Here is a 21,686-nt window from a genome sequence, read left to right as displayed (position 1 = left end):
ACCGAGTCTCAAGTGACTGCCTCTGCTCCCTGTGGCATTTGTCTGCTAGGCTGCCTGTTTGTTGCATGCCATTAGCTCTCAGCCTTATATATTCTTTAGTACTCCAAACATGTAGTCTGGAGCTCATAGGCGACGCAGCTGTTGAAATCACAGTGGGAACAAACAAGACACGCATCTCATTTGTGACGTCTGGATTTCTATGGTGGCACGCTCAGATGTGAATGAGACTCTTTCAGAATGGGAGTGATTCAAGAAGCTTTTCGAAGATGTAGTTTTGTGATCAGTTCTTTTTTTCCCCCTCTCATTTGCTCAGGACACAAGGACACAGCATAGAATTGATTTGAAAGCATACAGAGAACTTTACTCCATAATTTAATACCTGCCAACATTTGCATCAGCAACAGACATAAAAACATCTCTTTTGAAGATCTTTACAATATGGAAATCAGAGCAAATTATCAACGTAAATACAGACCCAAAGCCTTATATAGTCTTATATATCTATAACAACATGGCTGCAGATAAGAAAGAAAGAATAAATGACATAATAAAACTATCATATTGCAATTCCATCATTTTAAACATGAAAAAGACAAAAAATGTGTAAGTAATAAGAAAGATCTACTGTGGCTGCCAAGTATATGATAATATACAGTATATTTACATACAGACAGAAAAATCAATTGTGTGATTTTTATTGTAGACTCAATTGAGCAAAAGCGCTAATTTACTTTAAAATTCACTGAGTGTGTGACGGTGGGTGACCAGATTTAACTAGCATGCTTTGAGGAGAGGATAAGTGAGGAGGAGAAAGAGCAAGTGCTTTAAAGAGGGAGAGAGGGAGTGAGAGAGCATATATGTGCAGAAGGGTGGGAGAGTTGGAGAGCGAGAGGGAGAGAGAGACAGAGAGGTAGAGGAAGAGCGAGAGAGAGAGAGGGGGGGAGAGAGAGTGGGAGAGAGGGAGAGGGAGAGGAAGGACAAGTGGGTGGGTGCTGTGAAATCCGCTAACAGGGGAGCTCTGTGCATTTGTTAGACGTCTTGGCTGCTTGCCCAACTTGGCTCATTGTAATCAAGGCATGATCGTCGACTCCAGGCAGCCCTCTCTGCCGCCTCGGCTGCCTCGCGCCTGGACCCAGCCCAGCTCTCACCGCTGACATGGAAAGACCCGTGAGTGCCTTCTCTCCTTCCACCTCCCCCCCCCCCCACTCTCTCTTCTCATCCCACACTCTCTCCGGCTCTCTCTGGTATTAGGTTCTGCTCTGTCGCAGTTTTAGCTGTGGCTACATGCAGCATTTCAGTTGTGTCTCTGGCTCTTTCTCTCCCCTGTTTGTAGCTCCAGTAGGTGGCAGGAACGCTGGGTAGGGAGGAAGCTTTGGCACCGCTCTCTCTGCAGGCCCCCCTCCCCTTCTGCCTGCCTGCCTGCCTGTCCGGGCATGGGTGCCGTCCGCTGGCAGACCCACAACGTCTCTGTGTTTTTTGTGATTGTGTGCATGTTAGCCTTGTTGCTGCACAATCACAGAACTGCCTGGCCAAACCCAGAGGGGTAGCGTCCCCACGCAGAGTCTCCCCACTTTGGTTTGTGAAGGCCGGTGTTCTTCAGTCTCCGACATTGGCCCTGCTGAGATTCAGAGTCCGCAGCGTGTCTCTCTTCCTTGCGCCTATTCTTGGTGGTATGTCCTCATGGTCTGTTGTGTTTGGATACCCTGACAACTAGAAGCTGTGAGGTAACTACTTTCCAGCCTGCTGCCCTTCTGAGTGAGTCCCAACTTTTCTTTTTGCTCTTTGCAGGTTTGAAACAGGTTGGAGTCACAGCTGGATTCATGGATGTTTGTTATTTGCGCTTTCCTGACTGACACCTTACAGGAAAAAAAAAGTGATAGTTGACTGTTCAACAACATCTCAGTGGCAGCCATTCTTTGCATGCGTAACAGTGGCGGTTCTGGAAAAAGCATGGAAGAATTTCTTGCGAACCCATTGTGATGGTCTTTATGCGCTCACTAGCCGTGAGTCATCACTCTGTGCTAGTATATCATATCAAAGCAGCCATGACTCTCTTGTCGTCACTGGGGCAACAGTGGAGGATGACTGACTCACAAATGCTTTTGCGCGTCTTCTGACCGTCTCTTTCTAGAAGGTTTGACCCCTCAGAATAATTTATACCAAGTGTAGAAAACAGGATCCTTTCTTGAATTGTTTTTTTTTTTTTTCTCACAGTTTCAACAAGCTGCGGCAGCAACTTTTCTATTTGACAGCGTTATTATCACTTCTCTTCAGCTGTGAGTGACAACAGATGATGCCAGTACTGATTCAAAGTGGGGAAACACTTGTTTTAGCTAAATGAGTTGAGAGCTCTTTTTTTTGACAGTGACTGTCATTCATTGAGTATTGACTGAGCACTCCTGTTTGTGTGCTGAATGAAATCTGACTGAGAATACAACAAAAGAAAAACTCCCACACCTCTTCTAGTAAGGTGCTGATTTGCAATAAGAAAACATTAAGAAAGGATGAGAGTTTTGGCACTTATTTATCTATTCCACCATCTTTCTGTCATACATCTCAGATTATTCTTACTGCTAAGTTTCTTTTTTCTTTTAGTATCATCTCATTTGCCCAGGGCATGTGTGCTTTAACAATATGTTACTTTTCATATGGAGTAGGAGCTGCCTTGTGAGCAGTCCTCGTGATGGCATGGTGCATAAATTTAAAGAAATAGTTTGACATTTTAGGGAATATCCTTATTCACTTTCTTGCGGGTAGTTAGATAAGAAGATCAATACCACACTTATGAGAGTGGTATCAATCTTCTTATCTACCTCTTGGCAAGAGAGTGACTTGAAACAGCCTATATAGCTGTTTTATTGCAGTGCCAACTGATTTAAAGAAGGCAGATTATCGGGAGCGATTGTTTGCAATTTGCAAATTTGACATGCTACAGTTTTGTTCTTTGCACCTGATATAGTGATCTGTGCTTAAAAGAAGGCAGCATGCTCTCCTAACTCCCTTACTGCAGAGGGGAGTTCCTCACTCACCACCTTCTGAGTCATGCGCCCTTTGGTTTGCTCCGCAGCCACTTAAAGAAACCACAGTTTCACCAACACACACATCATGCCACCTCAAGAAAGACTAGACCGACACGATCAGAGGGGGAACATTAAGTTACTGCAAGACATCTGTGCTGGAAATGGTTGATGGTTCCTCACTATCATTCTGAAATACTATCCTAATCTTGCATGTTGTGAATATTGAGTTTCCTTCAACTCAGCAGCTCTGTTGTGCATGTTTGCAGTTGGCATAGCAGGTTAAGGAGAGATAGTCTTGAGAGCACGTGGAATTTTTCTGTATGGTTCCTCTTGTCGTGTGAGGAGGCGTGCCCTGCTGACCACATCGGGATGTTTAGGATGCTCTGCATATGCATTCTCCCTGTGTAACTGAGCTGTGTAATGAACAGTCCATCTGTTGGTGTGAGGGCGTGCTACTGGGTTCTGTGTGTTATCGCAGCAGACGCACTGGTGTGGACACAGGAGCATTTTCAATCTGATTGTCCATCCATCAGCAATTAGTCAATCAGCTCTTTGTCATAGATTATACTCTGTTTATGAATGAACCATATTAGAGTTTAGTATTGCTTTTATGGATCATTTTAGACCTTTTAAGACCTTTTTATCTATTCTAGAGTTCATATATGCATGCAGATGTATATATAGATTAAACTATAGATTAAACTCAAGATTTGTAATCTTGTTAATGTATTCTTTGATCAGATAATTAATTATCTATGAATAATAATAATAACTATTATTATTATTATTATTATTATTATTATTATTATTATTATTATTATTATTATTATTATTATTATTATTATAGTATTATTAAAAAGTAACTATCAGTTCTGAAACTCAGGTATCACACTAGTTTTGAAACTTTTCAAACAGTAGATAGATAGATGGATAGGTAGATAACAGATGTGATGGATAATGTAATAAAACAAAAGTTCAGGTGAGCAATCTGTCTTCACTGTCAAAGGAGTCCCCTCTCCTGACACAGAGGAGAGTCACTGTACAGACTGATGGCAACTGGCAAGAATGACTTCTTGTAGCATCCTTTGTCACAGCGGAGCTGAGGAACTCTCTGACTGAAAGTGCTCTGCTGTTTGACCAGCAGGTCATGGAAGGGATGCAAGATGTTTGTGCAGCATTCTCCTCTCCACAACCAGAGGAGTCCCCAGCACAGAGCCAGCCTTCCTGATCAGTTTGATCAGTTTGTTAGTGTCCCTGGCTCTGATGCTGCTGCCCCAGCAGATAGCAGCAAAGAATATTGCACTTGCCACAGCTGACTCGTAAGTGATTTGCAACATCTTGTTGCACACACTGAAAGACCTAAGCTTACTCAAGAAGTAGAGTCTGCTCTGTTTCTTCCTGTGTTGCACTTCCAGTCCAGTATCTGTATCCCTCTACCACCTTTCCAAGAATGGAAATGGTGTTGGTCTTGGCTGCATTCACTAGCAGGTGGTTATTCCCACACCATGCCACAAAGCGGTCCACCACCTCTCTGTACTCTGCCTCCTGCCCACCACTGACGCAACCCCACACCTGCAGAGTCATCTGAAAATGTCCACAGATGAAAGGAGTCAGAGTTGTACTGAAAGTCAGAAGGGTACAGAGTGAAGAGGAAAAGTGAGAGGACAGTCCCCTGTGGTGCCCCTGTGCTACTAACCACCTGTTCAGACACATCAGCGCAGCCACACAAACTGTGGTCTGTCTGTCAGGTAGTCAGTAATCCAGGAGGTTATCGATGTTTCTACCTGCATGCTCTGGAGCTTCTCTCTCAGCAGTACAGGCTGTAGTTGTGTTAAAGGCACTGGAGAAATCAAAGAGCATGATTCTCACAGTGCTGCCTGTTCTCGATGAAGCAGGTAGATGATGGCATCATCAACTCCAACTTGAGGGCGATAGGCAAACTGCAGCGGGTCCAGAGAGGTGCTCAACTAAGGATATCCAGACCTAAGCTGAAAATGAAATGAAGAATTGAAGAAAAATAGTACACAATTTGATTTAAATTTTATTATTATTGTAGTGATCCACTTGATTAATGATCTTATGTGTGTCCCCACAGACCTCCAGTGACATGATGCCCAAAAGGGATCATGAGAGGGACTTGGAGCTGGACAAGAAGATCGAGGCTCTCCGCAGGAAGAATGAAGCACTCATGAAGAGGTACAAGGTAAGAGCAAGTGCCTGCAGGCAGAGAGGGCTCTGGTTATAATCAGATATAGCAATGCATGATGTCTGGGGAATGTCTCTTTCCTTTGAAAGCTTGGAACTCTTACACACTTCCTGATTAGTTCTCTGTTTTCCTTGAGTTGCATTTAGGAGGTGGAGGAGGACAAGAAAAGGGCAGAAGAAGATGGAATGGCTCTGCAGAGCCGCAAGGGCAAAGCTGATGACCTTAGTATCACAATCAGCAAGTCACCCAGTGTGAGTGTCGACAATGTGAGGTGACACACATAAGAACTGTATTTTAATGATTATCATCAGACTAACACACCCCACAGTACTGTCAATACTGTCATTTCTCAGAAAATGATGCTATAAGCTCTATAAATATTTTATAACATGCTCTTTTCTTTGGAGCAGGATAGTCGAGTGGTGGTGACTAAGCCATTCAGCGGTGGTTCACCAGCTGGGAAAGGACAGCAGGAGGCTGGGCCTGACCAGGGGGGAGAAGGTCCTCCTCCGGGTGCTGGCAAAGGCCACAAGAAGCAGCTAATGGTCACCATGGCTGGAAAAAAGGTAAATGCATGGCAAGGATTATGCAATACCTGTTTCTGAATCAAATAACAAGGGAGGAAAACTATAGGTGAAACCAAAACCTGTAGTTTCATTTTAATGAAAGAAAGACAGACACAAATCAATTCCTCTTTCAAATCAATAAGAAAAACTAACTGAAAACAATGCAATAAGCACTCAACTAAAAGACTTTAGCCTGGAAATAAGTTCACTATAATAACTTGCAAAGAAATTAGGAACACTTCAGAGTGATGGATATTCAGCTTAGACTTTATTCCATTAGCTGACATTACAACAACAGTCTGCCTTCTTTCAGGGCTGGAGTAGGTCAGACAACAGACAAAATTTGAGGCCAGTGAATTGAAAATATTGCAGTGTTTTATAATACAAACAATTAATAAGACCTGTAAATATATCAGATCCATACTTAGACATTCTTGCCGCTGTTCGAAAATTTTCAGATTTCAGTTGGAGCTTCTGCAGTTCAGATTACTCCACCTCATTTTTACAAAAAGGTTATTTAATATTTAATGAATTTAGATTACAGGTTTTTAGCCATGCTAGCAGCAATGGATGGCAATGTTGGTCGGTCAGTTGGTCCACCACCATCATCAGGCTAAAATTTCAATTTGTGCAATAAGGTTTATGACCAAATACCTGCAAAAGCAGATATTTGATGCCAGATGAAAAGTCTGAGGATCACCAAAAGTCATTAGGATACATCCTCTGTGCACTCTGGATATATGTACCACATTTCATGGCAATCCATCCAATAGCTGTTGAGATATTTTACTAAAAATGTGCTGTGTGAGGTCTTTTTCAGTCAGAAAGCCTACTATCCATAAATGGTCAGTATAGAGGTATCAGGGGTAAATTACAATTATAATTTCATATTACGAATTTGTACCTTCAAGTCAATAATTCTTGCACACCATTCGGACATGATAAGCACCAGCACTCTATATTGCAATGCACCTTGCTGCAGTTATGGTACTCCAATATACATAACTGTCTTTCCAGGGTAAGAGGGTGGTGAGTGAAAGGCCTGAGAAGAGGCCAGGCCCTGCAGATGTCAAGAGCCCTACTGACGAGGGACAAGCGAGGCGTGTGGAGTCAGCTGGAAGGGGGAAGAAGCAATCTCACACGACCAAGAAAGACACAGCAGCTCAGGTTTGGACACATCGAACACTCCGGTGATCATACGCTGAAGCATTTAAAAGCTCCGTCCTGTCTGCTTCCACTCTCACATCCCCCTTTGTTCCCCCTCTCGTGCTGCACCGAGCTGTTTTACATAGATGTCAGACATGTCGACCGGCCACACCCCTCCAGTGATGGAGCACAAAGGCTGGTGGACAGGAGGTGGACCAGGGCTGTGACTGCCTGGTGTGGGATTAGAGGAGAGGGGTGGGGTGGGGGGTTAGGGGGGGGGCTGCTAATAGAGCTGTTGGCGGAGTAGATGCTCTGTAGAGTCGAAATTGAACAAACTGAGAATCTTTGTGTAATCCCACCCAGGTTTGACAGTTATTTATCTTTTCTCCTCCCGCTGAGGAGCTTTTGTTGTATTTTTAGCTAAAGAAAAATCCTTCCACCTCTGGGTGTAGATGCCTTTGGTCATGTGGAACAGGCTGTAAAGTTCACAGAGTCCCTCTAGGGCCATGAAAGATAAATAGGTGCTGTAAAACTGTAGAACAAAAGACCTCGTTATTGATAATATAATGACAGTGAAGATATCATATTTAACATGAATAGCTTTGCTGTATGTTGTTGGTGTGAGATCTCATGTGTAATGCAGATAGGCAGAGACACATATGCACATGCAGTGTGCTGTGAAATGCCACACTGTCACTGACCTTAGCCCCCCCTCCACCAAGTATGTAGAGACTCTGAAACAGCTGCTCTGCCTCAGTCTGAAGCCTGACACACACATACACACACTCACACACACAAAGAGACACACTCACAAGCTGCCCAATCAATATGCTGATGCACAGCAGAGACAGCTGATCCTCACCACTGTAAACACAGACACAGTCTGGTCGCACAAGGGGTCTCTGGACACAAAACCAGGGGGAACAGCAGTCGAGGCTCAGTTTGTGTATTTATATGTGCGCAAATGATTGGCTGATACTCCGGGCGCTGCTCACTGGCTTGTCTGAGTTAATGTGCACTAAATATATGGGCTGAACATGCTGTTCTCCTGCCTTTATTTCTGGCCCGCTTGGTCTGTCCCCTTTATTTATCATGTGGACTGAATCAGCACTTGAACAGTAGCCAGGGCTCCAGTGCACCAGTCAACTGTGAATCGCAGAGACCTGGTTTCCATGTGGTCGCTGTTTACATAACTGGTATCTTTTAACAAAAGCAGCATGGAAAACACTGAGAAGGGGTGTTACGTTGGAAGAAAATGTCACATATCTATCTGGCAAGTGTTAGAAAAACTTACTGATGATTTATTGTGCAATGTTGTAGCTTCGCCTTGCCTGTAAAATATTTTTCTGATGCGTGTGTGTGCGTGGAAATAAATAATGACTCTGTGAGAGGGGTGTGGTTATCTGGCAGCATCCCAGCCAGATTGTAATGCCTGGAAACAGAAGTACTTCATGACTAGACTGTCAGTTCACACTCATGAGAGAGACAGAGACAGGAGAAAGGAAATGTAGAAGGAGGGAGTGAGGAAAAAAAAAACCGGGGAAGAAAGAGGGGGAGGCTCCTGGCAGCCCACCGTCTGTTTCCAGCCTCTCCTCCCTGAAACCTTAAGTGGTCTGCTCTCCTCTGGCACGATTGTTTTGCCATTCCCACCATCCTGAAAAGGCCGATTCGATCTAATTAACATTCGGCTGCCCTCTCACTCTGAAAAGGCTCATTATGCTGCCAAAGAGACAGGCCTGGCTAGGTGCCAGGAGAGGGTCAGAGAGAGGGAGAGGAGGAAGAAGAAGTGTGAGACAGAAGAGAGAGGAGAAAGAAGAAAAGCAGCAATGTTGTCAAGGGTCTTTTGTGTTTGTGTACTGTATGTGTCAGACTGCATTTGGGTGTGGGTAGGAGAGTGTGAGTGTATGTGGGTGTCATTGTCAGTGGGTGCACACTCTGTCCAGGGCTTATTGTATTTCCCCCCTGGCTGTTCGTGCAAGTGTTGCCGTTAATGGCAACATGACTCATCCACTGAGTTCACCGGAGCACAACCTGCAGTCAGAAATACATCAGGGCCAAAATTCACACAATTCTCCTCCTGCTATAAGATGAGCTCCATTTTCAAGCCAATGACGTTTACCCACCTGCAAACTGCACTCTGCTCTGTTGACCCCATTGCAGTGCACATTTAAAATCGAGCCTCTATTGCTAAGTCACGCTATATCACCATTAGTCCACTTGGTGGCAGTGTAGGCCTCTAAATCTTTCTCAGTGGACGAGTCTGTGCACTCCCCTGATTTGCTTGTACTATTTATGGCAGCAATAATGTGACTCTTTACAGCCATATTTAATTGGCTGGCAACAAGTTGCTGTGTCACCCTTATTGTTGTTGTGTTCACTTTCCCCTTTTTTCTCTTATCTCTCTTCTCCGACAGGATGAGGTTAAACAAGGACAGAAGCACACTGAGGAGCATCACAGGCTTTCAGAGCATTGCCAGGTACTTAGTGCCTTAGTTGACAGGCACACATCTACATTAATACACATAACATATTAACATGCACGTTCTTGCTATCTCTTCTTGAAGTTTTAGGAAAACTCGTAAGCCAAAGGACCACATGATTTGCAGAAATTTCAAATACAAGATTTCCATGTGACAGCGGCACTAAGTGAGAGCACACAAAAACACGGAGAAATGCAAATATGCGCTGTACCCTCATCACAAACACTCACATGCAGACAGGCACGACACATTGACATGCACACCCCCCTTTCCTAGTGCTTGTCCCCATCTGCCTCCTGCTGGCTTGCGTGTTAACGTTGCTGGAGTAGCTCAGAGCTGTCTCACAGATAAAGCGTGTGATAAACAGGCTGACTGGGGAGGCAGGGAGGACGATCTTCAAAGGCCCGCCGAATACATCACTTCACAAGTGATGCTGCTCATGACTCTCTGCCTCTCTGTACCTTGCCTGCTTTGCCGCACGGGCCCAGTGAGTGTCCAAGGACAGCTTTTTTTTAGGTGTTGCATAAGAGGTGGAGATCAGACAGCCCCCGGATTGTTAACTGTTTTGGTTAACAAATATACTGTAAACCTCTTCAGGCATTTCAGGCCTGATCCAGTGCAGCTGCTGGAGGATGAGAAGTAGCAGCTCAGCAGTCCAGAACAAAGACATGATTTTTTTTTTTTCACTATTTACCTTTTAATCTAAATTTGCAAGCACAGTTTGACACCAAGACCTGCTCTCTGTCAGCACTGTGTAACATCCACCCTACCTGCTTTGGCCATTGACAATCCTCCCTGCGAGGCCACATGGAGGCGAGAAATTGAAAAGTGCTAATTAGCAGGGCGGCTGGGGTGGCAGCAGGCGATGGCCTGTTGGAACATGCAAGAAGCGCCTTCCCTTGTGGCTCCCAATGTCCTCCGGGGGCCAGAGGAGAGGGAGGGGAGAGGAGGTGGAAAACAGAGGGCTGAACACAGATGTTATGTTCTCCAATAATTGTACCTAGCAAGGCAACATGTTTACTTGGCTCTGATTGGTACACACCTGAGGGGAAAACATCACCCATCATAGTGTCGTACTGGCACTCTGCTGGCTCTCACTGTTTTTACTGTTGCTGTGAGAAATTATATGCCAGGCAGCACGTAGATTCCCCGCCCCCCTTTACTCAGAATCCCACCATTTTAATTTTTCTCTAGACAGCAATACTCCCTCCCTCCCGCTTTATAAAAAAAACACAGGCACTGAGAAGCACTTTCTCGCAGCGATTGCTTTTACGTGATTTCTCTCGGATCACGGTGCTGTTTGTGGCCCTGGTTCGCTCCAGGGCTTTGTAACAAGAGAACACAGCCTCTGTCCCCTTTGATGTGTTAAAGAGCCTGCATCAGATCTCCCTTTAGTATTAGCAAGCAAACCCTTTATGCTCTCATCACAGTAATCAATAAACAGGTTAAGAGGGGAACGGAGGAAGGGGACATAATTGCATTTACTGTACACTGCACTTTTCCGGTAATATTATCTCAAAGAATTTGATTGTGTTGCCTCGCTGTCATCATGGTAGACAAACAAGAAGCTTTTTGTAATCAAATGGGAGCTGACTGGAATGAGCTGACACCCAGAGGCAACCATTAATTTTTACAGTGAGGCAGCCATTGGTATTTACAATAATGCAGAGTGCATGAAAATACCAGAGAAATCCTTGTTTGTCCCCTTTTTTTTTGAACCCTACTAATCTGTATATTTACCTGTTGCTATTTAATCATTTAGAGATGAGGATCTGTTCTTGTTTATGACCACCCATGTTTAATGTTGAGCCGGTTCCCTTCACTGCTCTGATTAGTGTGTAGAATGATGCTTCAAATGTATTATAATGTGACACTCTAAGTGGCGCGGGTGTTTAGTTTAGCCATGTTTCAAAGCCAGTGCTCCATTACTGATGAGTGGAGACCACCCTGATGTAAACATGCATCAAGGAAGCTTCTTGTTTTTATTTACTAAAACACTCTGAATTTTCATCTGCCAAGGAGCCTGAGAGCCCACAGGCCAGCACAGACCTCAACATCCCCACGTCGAGAGAGGAGCAGGAGGAGTACCTGCGGTGGAAAAAAGAGCGTGAGCAGATCGACAGGGAGAGAGTGGCACGTCACAAGAACGCCAAGGGCCAGTGGAGGCGGGCGTGGGACATGGACAAAACTGATAACATGTAAGACTTCTCGTCACTCAACCCTTCCCAAGGACCTTTGTCTGCTGCTGTCTTAGATTTCTCACAGCTGTTGTTACACTTATTTATTTATTTATATATATTTATATTTATTGGCTCCGTCTATGTACTATTTCACATTGGAGAACTCTCTTATCTTTAGTTTAAAAAGTTTGTGTGTGAGTGTTGACCAAACATGTTCATTCTTCTCTAGCACTGCTTTGCAAAGCGTCACACTTATCCTTCCATCGGCCACTGAGCAGAGGGGGGTGAAATGCTTGTTGAGGGCCACTTGGTTGTCGTTGGTAAAGGAGAGCAGGGTGTTATTTATCCAGTTTTCCCAACCATCTTATCCCCACTAGTTCATGACGTAGTGACTTTCCAGCCTCAAATCTACTTCCCTAACCATTAGTCTTCAATCCCCTTAGTAATACAGTTTCTTTTAAAATAAGATGCATATCCTCATTATGTTTCCCCCTAGTCTCACTTTATTTAATTTAATAATGTTGTCTTGTTACCAATATTCTCCACTCAGGTTGTTTTCTTAAAGTAATACATTTATATTTTGGAAAATGATTTGCTTTCTTGTCGAGAGCTAAATGTGAAGATTAATACCACTTACAATCTGTATGCTTAATATGAAGCTGGAGCCAGCTAGCTAGTCTGGCTGTGTTCAGAGGTTTAAAAAATCTGCCTACCAACACCTCTAAAGCTCACTAATTAACACGTTATATGTCTTGTTTGTTTTATCTGTGCACATACAGAAATGTACAAATGGAGATTTGTGTTTTAAGCGTGAGTTATGTGCTGGAACTATTTCTTGGCTGGAGCAGTGACTTTCCAAGGTCTCCAATGGTGACGACAAAACACAGGAAGTCACTGTACCCAGTCAGGAAATTGCTCTAGGACCTTTACGTCAAAACATAAACTGTTGATTTTACACTTACGTTTTCATGAATTAAAGACAGGCCTATATAACGTCTTAGCTAGTGATATATAGTGGTGCTGATATTGGCAGTTGCACTTTTCAAGAGCCAGGCAACATAATTTCCCACTTCCAGTCTATAGGTTAAGCTAAGCTAATCAGACATGAGAGTAACATCAATCTATTCGCAACTCTCTACAAGAAAGTGAATAAAACATTGAACTATGAATATGGTATAATCACATATTTAGTAAACATAGTAACTTTATTGTATGGTGTTCTGCTAGATTACCAGCAAATTAACTAATCACCTGCTAGTCCTTAATTTGTTCTTACTTTCTCTTCTAGATAAGACCAGATAAGATAAGACTTAATTGATCCTCAAGGGGAAATTCATATGTTACAGCAGTGCAGGAAACAAGGTAACAGATAAGAACTAGGAGTATTAAACACAACGATATAAAAAGTCAAGTAAATGGAATTCAATCTATACACATAAACATTATACACGTTACAATACTTAGGCTACATGACCTGACTTGTGGGTTGTAAAAATAGAAATGTTGTGCAAAATTTGTGCAGAAAAAAAAAAATTGTTTCTGGTAGATGTAGCTGTAAAAATATATGTATATGTTATATAGGTGATTTAATGCATACAAAATAAATTAAATATGCAGAAGTGTCAAAAGTACCAGTCAAAAGTCCGGACACACCTCCCCTCCCAATCACTTGAATAAGAAAGTGTGTCCAAACCTCTGACTGGCACCATACATACACACAGACATACCACATATACACATCCACATACGTACATATACACACACACACACACACACACACACACACACACACACACATATATATATATATATATATACATACATACATACACATACATACATACACATACATACATATACATGGATGGTGGTGGTGGGCCTTCACAGATGTTTTATCCTGTTGTCACAGTTCTTGTACAGTCTGATGTCAGTGGGTACAAATGAGCGCCTGAAACGCTTTGTCTTGCTCTGTGGTTCACCATAGAGCAGATGAGAAGGGTCGTCAAGGATGGCATTAATCTTGTCCTTCATCCTCCTCTCTGCCACTGCGTCCAGATTGTCCAGTTTCAGTGTGAATGGATCCATTCTCTTGTGGTGCAGATGCCGATAAGATGACAAAATTCCCTTGAAGAACAGCTTATGCCTTTCCAGTTTGGTTAGTCAGTGGAAGAATCCATTAGATGAGGTATCTGGACAACATGTCTCACCACATGATCCCAAGACTAAATCTCATCAGATCACAGGATGTTGTAAAATGACTGCATCACCAAATAATTACTCGTCAGACAAATTGTATCATTGTATGAGCAGTATGTGAGGGTGTGTTAGACTCAAATCTTGATCACAGCTTCCTCTACTTTTAAAATGAATTGGCTCACTTTAAATTTAGCATCAAGCTGAACACAATACATGATCTGAAAGCCTGATATCACACTGCTTTGTCAAATCATACAATAGCACCCCAAAGTGCCTGGAGGAAAAAATATAGCCCATTCATTTTTTGTGTTTGCTAGATTTCAAACAAGGCCAGCTGTAGTACTCAGAGTGACCAAGTTGCAGAGTAATTTAATGTGCTGTTTAAGGAAGCATCAAAATGTAAAGAGACAAGGGAGGAACGGCTATTTTTAGCCAGGGATAAGGGATGGAATGCCTTGCCTTATTTGGTGAGGCTTAAACAAGGCCCTCCAGCAAGAATAGAATAGGAAATGTGTTTTTGATTCAACAATTGAGACCGTTTCAGTGGATGTGAAATGTAGGGGTGTGAAACATGGAGCATAACTTCTCACTCAAATTCTGGTCAATAATAAAAGCACAATGATGATACTCAAGTTACAGAATGGCCTGTTCATGGGATGTAGATGTGCTGTTAGGTAACAAAAAGTTGAAATAAATGATCTCCACTGGCACTGTTGTTTTTGGAAAACACTGCCAGTGTTGGTTTACGTTCCTGTCTAAACTGAGCTTCTGCTTTTAGGTTTTCAGACAAATCCCTCCCGGACAGAGAGTGGGGACCTCACAGCAGAGGTGAGACCATATACAATAAAACATTATGATACCAGTTATAATGGGTTTTATTGGTATCTTGTTCTTTACTCTTATTTATTCTTTTTTTTATTTTTTATTTTTATTTCCAGGCGGACGAAATGCCAGAAGAGGCCAACCCAGGTCAAGTGCTGACTCACGAGGTATCTCTTAAGGTTATGCACAGAGATATTTTAATCTGTTCAGTGCCTTGACGTCACTACACACTATTTATAAAAGCAAAGAAACCTTTTTTAGAAATATAAGTTAAATATTTAATTTTTTTTTCAAAACTGGATTTCTGGAATCTTGGCACCACAATTTTATGCATTTCTGTTCAAACAAGATATTGTGTGAAATGTAATTTGGGGTAGGGGGGGGAAGGGGATCATTCATCTTAATGGTACATCTAGAGAAAAGGATTAAGGAGGAGGAGCACTCCAGCAATTTAGAATTGTACATTTGGAAACTTGTGAAAGGTTGAGTTTTTCTGTGCTATATTTCTGTAATTTGCTATGTTGGTCTATTCTGTACACACAACATCTATTGCATATGTGCTTGTATTTGAAAAGGGATCCTGAGGTTCCTTCCATTTTTTCCCCTGTTAAACGCTTTTTTGTCGAGTTTTTCCTTATCAGAATCAAGGGTCTAAGGCTAGAGGATGTTGTATTCGTGTACAGTTTGTAAAGCCCCCTGGGGTAAATTTATGATTTGTGATATTGGGCTACACAAGAGAAAATTGACTTGACTTAAAGGGGGTACTCTGACTTTACACATCAAGATCAGCTTATTATTCATGGGGGAATACTACTCAGCCTGTGAAAACAGCTGCATTAAGTCCTCTGTGGCTCTGAAAGACCTCTGTCAAGTCTGAAGAAATAACCCTGATGATGTCATTAGGGTCATCTCAGCCCGGTCATGGAAACTACAAGTTTATAACAGAAAGCCTGAGTTACAACAGATATTTCTAATCTAAAACTTTTGATTTTGACAGATACCAGGCAGGGAGGGTTTAATGAAGTGACTCTATCATATCATTATTTGCATTATGGAATTTGTAGGATCCAGTGTTTTCTGATCTTGACATAGACTAAAAATCTGGATGTGAAATACTAAATTGCTGGAGTACCCCTTTAAAGATACACTGTTGTTTTGGAAGAAAAAGTAATGGCTTTTTATGTAAAATGTCATTTCATTGTGACCTAACTTTCTGTATTTTTCTGTTCTAGGTCATGAGAAGCGAGGAAAAGACAAGGGAGCTAAAAATGTATTAGTGATGAGCAGTAAAGCAAAAGGCAAAGATCGTCTGACTGGGAGGGCCAGGAGGTCAGTAATAGCTAAACATTTAACTAGTTTGGTCGCACACAGAACAGCCTGATGTTTAAAGTTGATTCAACTAACGGGATGCTGAATGTGACTCACTAGAGCCTTAATTAAGTGTTATGAAAAAACACACCAATACTAATGAAATACATAAAAACGGATGTGGGAATGCATGTTGTTTTCTTGCACTGTGCCCTAATGTACAAATTCCCCTAGATGTCATGAGACTTGATTTAGAAGTTGTAGCAGCTGACTAAATAGCCCAGAAGGCCTCATTCATGTCTCACTGCCTCCATTTTTCCCTCTAGCTTTCCTCTGTTGTGAAAGAAGCTCCACTGTTGGGGGGCGAGGAGGCTTTCAGGGTGTGTCGTTACATAATCGTTGCTTATAATCCAAAAAAGCCACAAGACCACAAACCTGGAAGTGAGACATTATAGACTTTCAGTGAGATAGTGTAACATGCCAGATGATTTTCTGTCTCTATGTCTGTCCAAAGGTAACATAATCCAACTATCAGCGCCTCTTGAGCTTACTAGTTAACTTGTTATGTCTTGTTTGTTTAATCTGTGTTTTTGCGGGGTGTTATTTGTTTCTTGGCTGGATGCAGTGACCTCCTTCCTTGGTTTTTGTACGGATGAAACAAATGAGATATAAGTCGTTAATTAGTGAGCTTTAGAGATGTTGGTGGGCAGATTTTCTTACCTTTAGACAGAACCAGACTAGCTGTTTCCCTGCCTCCAGTCTTTATTCTGAGCTAAGCTAAATGTAGCTTCATATTTACTGTGCAGACATGACAGTGGTATTGTATCATCTAACTCTCAGCAAGTATTTCCCAAAATATTAATGCTTTCAGTGTAATTCACTGTAAGTTGCACATTGTAAAGGGCAAAAGAATAACATGTTTGCAACCCATACTTTCTACAATGTTAGATTTTTCTTAAATTAAGTTCCTTCATTTTTCAGGTGGCAGGCAAATGAAGAAGGAGATAACCTTCGGGTGAGAGGTTTAATCAGAGTTGTTGTTAATATGAAGTGTGCGTTGGTTGATAAATTTCACTAAAGAAGTAAAAACACCTGATTATTTGTTCTAAATCTCATCCCCTAGTCTTCTGACACAACATTGGAGGAATTCCTGGAGGAACTCGACGCCCTCACAGATGCAGAGGTAGAAGATCAGAAAGATCAGGACTCAAAAACTAAGCTGTCGCCCAGCCCAGATTCTTTGAATACATCTGAGGAAGTGAGTGGATCCACAGGTTCTGTGTCAACTGCTAGCTTGAGAGAGGACACCCCCACTCAGGGGAAGACAAAAACCCCATCCCCTCGGGGTTCGGAGAAGAAAGTACGCTTCTCAGAGGAACTCATCCAGGGGGCTCATACAAGTCAAATCACAAGCTCTCAGGAGTCTGCCAGCTCAGAATCAAGTCCAAGCTCCTTTAAAGCTTCCTCACCTAGCGAAATCAAAAGCGAGGTGCAGGGGTCCCAGCAGCCTCTTGAAAGTGTCAAGCAGGATTGCGGTAGTCCTCAGGATCAGGGAGATGGTCCTTTTGCTCCCGTTGCCCAGCAGCAGGCTACTGAAACTGAATGTACTAATAGAGACAGCACCCCCCCCACAGATCCCAGCTCCCCCCCTACTGAAAAAGCCTGTGCCTCTCTACAGGAGAGCTCTGTCCAGCCTGTAGAAGTTGCCAAGTGCAACATTAGCAACACAAACACAGGTATGCTTTGGCTTCAGTGTCGCTGACTTTCCTGACAGTATATCCGGATGGTATGTAACTGAGCTAATGTTGTTTTTCTTCCACAGAAGAACTAATAGACTCCGGTCTGTCTGTCCTGAGTCTGGAGTCAGGAGAAACACACCCAACACACTCCACCAGCAGTGACAAGGTCAGTGCAAGAGACAGGAAGAGGGATGGGGGAATCAATAGATGTGTAAATGGACTGATGGAGGAAAGTGCAAATGGATGATGAGTTAAATGGATGAAGAGAGAGATGGGCAGTATATCTGCACTGCAGCAGTGTAATATCCAATTTCAGTTTAAGTATAGGCACCACCTCTGAGACCTGTTGGAGTGCAGGAGAAATAGTCTCATGAGAAAAAGCTTCTTCATCTCATCCACCACTGGAACCGCCTGATAATATATGACCGCCTACTTATATCATTCATATACTGTCGAGAAGCAGTGAGGCTGAGATACATAAATTGCCTATGCAAATTATTGAAAAGAAATCACAGTTTTAACTATTCATTTTTGTCTATGTTTCTTTTTTTTTTGCAGGCGAGAGAGCACGGGAAGATTGTTTGACATTTTCAGGATGTAAATACTGAAACCAAAACACAGCGACACAGAGCCTCGCCTCGCCTCGCCTCTTTGTATTCGGACGCATCGTTTTGCTTCAGGTAGCTCATTTGAGATACCGTGTTTATGGCTTACACACAAAACCATGGTTTCATTTTGCTGTGGCATGTCCCACCTGGTGAGGTTTTACCTACAATTTGACATAAGAATGGTGAGGAGTGTTTCAGAACATTTTCCCTGTTCAAATATTTTTTTACATCCAAGCACTTTATGAGTATAAAAGCATGCGTACTGACACATTATTCAGTATCTTAGTATGCTGCTTGAGTGCAATATCATTGAATGTTTACATTTGTATGAAATTTTCAAGGTACATATCAGGAGGCTAGCTAATCAGTTTGACTTAGCTAGTTTAGTTTATCTGAGACCTTGACAATAAACTTCTGCCACAGTCCAATTATTAGTGCCTGATTCTGCCTTCGAGGTATTTTCAATAATGGAATAAAGTCTGTATTATATGATGATACAGTAGTTACAGACCTACAGCAGAGTCTGTATTTGTACACTCAAAACTGTGTGATTAGATATTATTTATTAACTGCTTCCAGCATCAGTCCATGCCCAGATAGCATAATTGCTGTACCCCAGAGCTGGCCCACACTTAACGATTTCGGCACTTTCATCCAGCACTCATACTGTGTGGAATGATGGTTCTTCGGCTCCAGTTTCCCAGATCTGGGCCACAAGCAAGTCATAGCAATGCCGTATGTCAACCATGAAAAACCACATAAACCAGAACTAGCCCACATCCAGAATACACATACCCGAGACCGAGAGCACCACATCTTTACCAAAAAAGGCCCATAGTTGATTTGGGATATTTGGGCCACATTTGCTATTTTACACGTGGGCCATTTCAGGCTCATATCCAAATTGTCTGGGCCAGAAGAAGGCCAGCAGTGCTGCATCATTGCCTGGTGTGGCCCACTTCCATATGCTGTCTGGGTGGCCTTTTATAATCAATACAAGTAAACTATTAAAGGGCACATTTGAGACGTATTGTTTTTGGCCACTGATCAAGACATTGTTACATTTTGGAAACGTAACCACTGACCTATAAACTTTGAACATACTTTCTCATTCAAGAGAATGAGAAAGTATGTTCAGAGTTTTGACTGGTACTGTATATGTTTTTGATTTTGAGGAAATCTAAATAACTAGGGGATAGAAGAGATTTTGCAAGCACTGCTTACATGCAAATAGCAAAATGTGGCATTTCACAAATTACTGTCGCTCGGAAACTGCATATGGATTTGCAAATCCTCTCTGGCGTGCTCATGTATTCCTTGGAAGTATGACGTTTGTTGTGTTTAGTGAAACTTGTCAAAATGAGTCACTATTGAAAATCGCAGCTTACATGTTGCAAATTTGGTGAAATAAGTCCCAGGTAACAGTTGGTTTATAGTAAAAGACACATTACTGGCATGAAAACTTTAAGATGTTACAAAAGAAAAAGAAATAAAAGAAATTTTGACAAGTGATCACTAACACAATTTAATTAAAAACTCAAATTTGCCCTTTAAGGCATTGCTATTGTGTTCCCTAAAGTCAGCACAGCTTTACAGCTGAATCCCAGTTATCTCGTCTTCCTCAGACTCTTCAGGCCACTCATCAAATGTTTTTAGGCACTTAATATGAAGTTGTAACATTACAAACTTAAGCAATGGACAGGCAGAAAAAACAATTTTGGATTTTTGGAAACTTTTATTTTTTTATAGTTTGTTATTGCTGTATTAAAATAGCCAGTGTTACCACTGCTGGTACAGAAGGGTCGAACAGTCTTCAACCTTTTTCACCATTGAGTCTTTTAGCACCTTTGGGACCGACTGACTTGAGATGTTGAAAATACATCATCCAGGTCCAAGAGGGTTCAGCATTTAGTCGACAGTCAAAACACTGGGATTCAGCTGCAATTCAGTTTTGTCATTTGTTCAGTTTAATAATTGTAAAAGACAACTCATATTTTTAGAAAGTATCCTTGAGAATCCCATCAGTTGTTGTGCCTTGCATATTGGCCTCTTCAAATATTGAAGTTGTACCTTTATTTCATAGTTTGTATCGTAACATAGTGTTACACTGCATGTACTGAACTAACAGTGCAGCATCAGTATTGATTTTATTTATTTGCCTCTCCGTTTGGACAACAGAATGTTAACTAGGAAGATTTTGCAAATCTAAAACTGTTTTAAAATAATATTTGTGTGCATTATAGCAGCTGATTTTTTTCCTCTGTGACATATATGGATTTTTTTTTTATTTATTGCCATTCTATTATTTTGTTTTTGGTATCAAGTGACAACTATAATAAGAAGCCTTACAAGAACTCTGTCCTCAAATGTTGATGTTTTTGGCTTTTGTTAACGCTACAGTATAGTAAACAGTTATGTAACCATTAATAGAGAATGTACTGGATGTGCTCTGACCAGCAGGGTCTTGTCAGCTTCAACTGTGGTTACATAAAACACAATTCATCAGGAATCTAGTAGAAGCACACTGGGGAAATCAAGGAAGAAAATGTGTTTTTGAGTAGGGGCCTTATTCTATATTCTATATTCTATATTATATATGGAATTTGAATTAATGGTAAAGGAGACATCTGTTTGAAAAGCAGGTCGAACAGTTTTACCTCTTAAATATTTAAAATTCCTTGTGGGATTCAATTTAGTGAAATGACATTTAGAAATTTAGAATGACCTACAACCATAGAGCAGTTTGTCCTTTAGCAGCACCTGTTTAGTTTAATTTAGTTATTAGACATTATCACCTCGCTTAAATGTCAAATTTAAGGGGTGGTTGTCTTGCTCTATCTGGGTGTCCACTGCTGTCCTCCATGTTGCTGTCCTCACATACACTCATAAGGAAGGAATAATTGTGTGTGCCTATGTATGAGTGTGATCCCAGCTTTTTACCGTTCAGAGTGCTCATGCTAATTTGAATCTGTGTGCAACATAGCCAAACTTACTGTAGAACCATTTGGAAGGAGGCGTACAGAACATCAATAAAGTTTTTCTGTATTTCAGACTCTAATCATGACTGGCATTGTTTTGTTGTTGTCATCTTCTCTCTTACCCTCCCCATGCACCTGCAATAACACCACAGATGCATATGAGCTTTTATGGCTCCACATGAAAAAACACAAGGTCAGTGTAGTGAGTCTCAGAGAGAAAAGGGACAGATGTGACAGAAATGTAGAGCACATTGCAGCATCAACAGCCCATGAAGTTTGACCTCGGTCGAGTGACTCTGCCTTCGTGTTGGATTTGATTAATTTCAGATGAGCTCTCTGCTGAGCTGTTGAATTGGAAACAGCTCCCTCTCAGCCCTACAGGTGGGACCTCCCATAGGTGCTACTATTTTAATTATCTCCTCCCAAGGCTATCTCCA

The 21,686-nt window shown here is 41.9% G+C and overlaps 1 protein-coding gene across 6 annotated transcripts; it reads left to right on the top strand.

Annotated features, from left to right (window-relative positions):
• Positions 1-984: 984 nt before the first annotated feature.
• On the top strand, positions 985-21,329 carry LOC137200291 (coiled-coil domain-containing protein 9B). 6 transcript variants are annotated; one of them, XM_067614976.1, is made up of 14 exons: positions 985-1,167; positions 5,116-5,223; positions 5,373-5,477; positions 5,637-5,792; positions 6,810-6,959; positions 9,353-9,415; positions 11,438-11,616; positions 14,573-14,622; positions 14,733-14,783; positions 15,849-15,945; positions 16,906-16,939; positions 17,048-17,660; positions 17,747-17,829; positions 18,222-21,329. In XM_067614976.1, the coding sequence occupies exons 1-14, from the start codon at positions 1,156-1,158 to the stop codon at positions 18,246-18,248; spliced, it is 1,728 nt and encodes a 575-aa protein (XP_067471077.1). In that variant the 5' UTR covers positions 985-1,155; the 3' UTR covers positions 18,249-21,329. The 6 variants fall into 6 exon arrangements, with proteins under 6 accessions (XP_067471077.1, XP_067471076.1, XP_067471079.1 ...); XM_067614975.1 differs by having other exon boundaries at positions 5,373-5,492; XM_067614978.1 differs by lacking the exon at positions 985-1,167 and adding an exon at positions 1,329-1,724 and having other exon boundaries at positions 5,373-5,492.
• Positions 21,330-21,686: the final 357 nt, after the last annotated feature.

The sequence above is a fragment of the Thunnus thynnus genome, chromosome 16, assembly GCF_963924715.1.
Source record: "Thunnus thynnus chromosome 16, fThuThy2.1, whole genome shotgun sequence".
Lineage (NCBI taxonomy): Eukaryota > Metazoa > Chordata > Actinopteri > Scombriformes > Scombridae > Thunnus > Thunnus thynnus.
This window is presented reverse-complemented; position numbering and strand designations above follow the sequence as displayed.

Excerpts from the sequence above, each read along its gene's own strand:
- LOC137200291 (XM_067614975.1), top strand. Across the intron at positions 6,960-9,352 it reads AGAAAGACACAGCAGCTCAG|GATGAGGTTAAACAAGGACA; the intron begins GTTTGGACACAT and ends CTTCTCCGACAG. Across the intron at positions 17,661-17,746 it reads CATTAGCAACACAAACACAG|AAGAACTAATAGACTCCGGT; the intron begins GTATGCTTTGGC and ends TTTCTTCCACAG.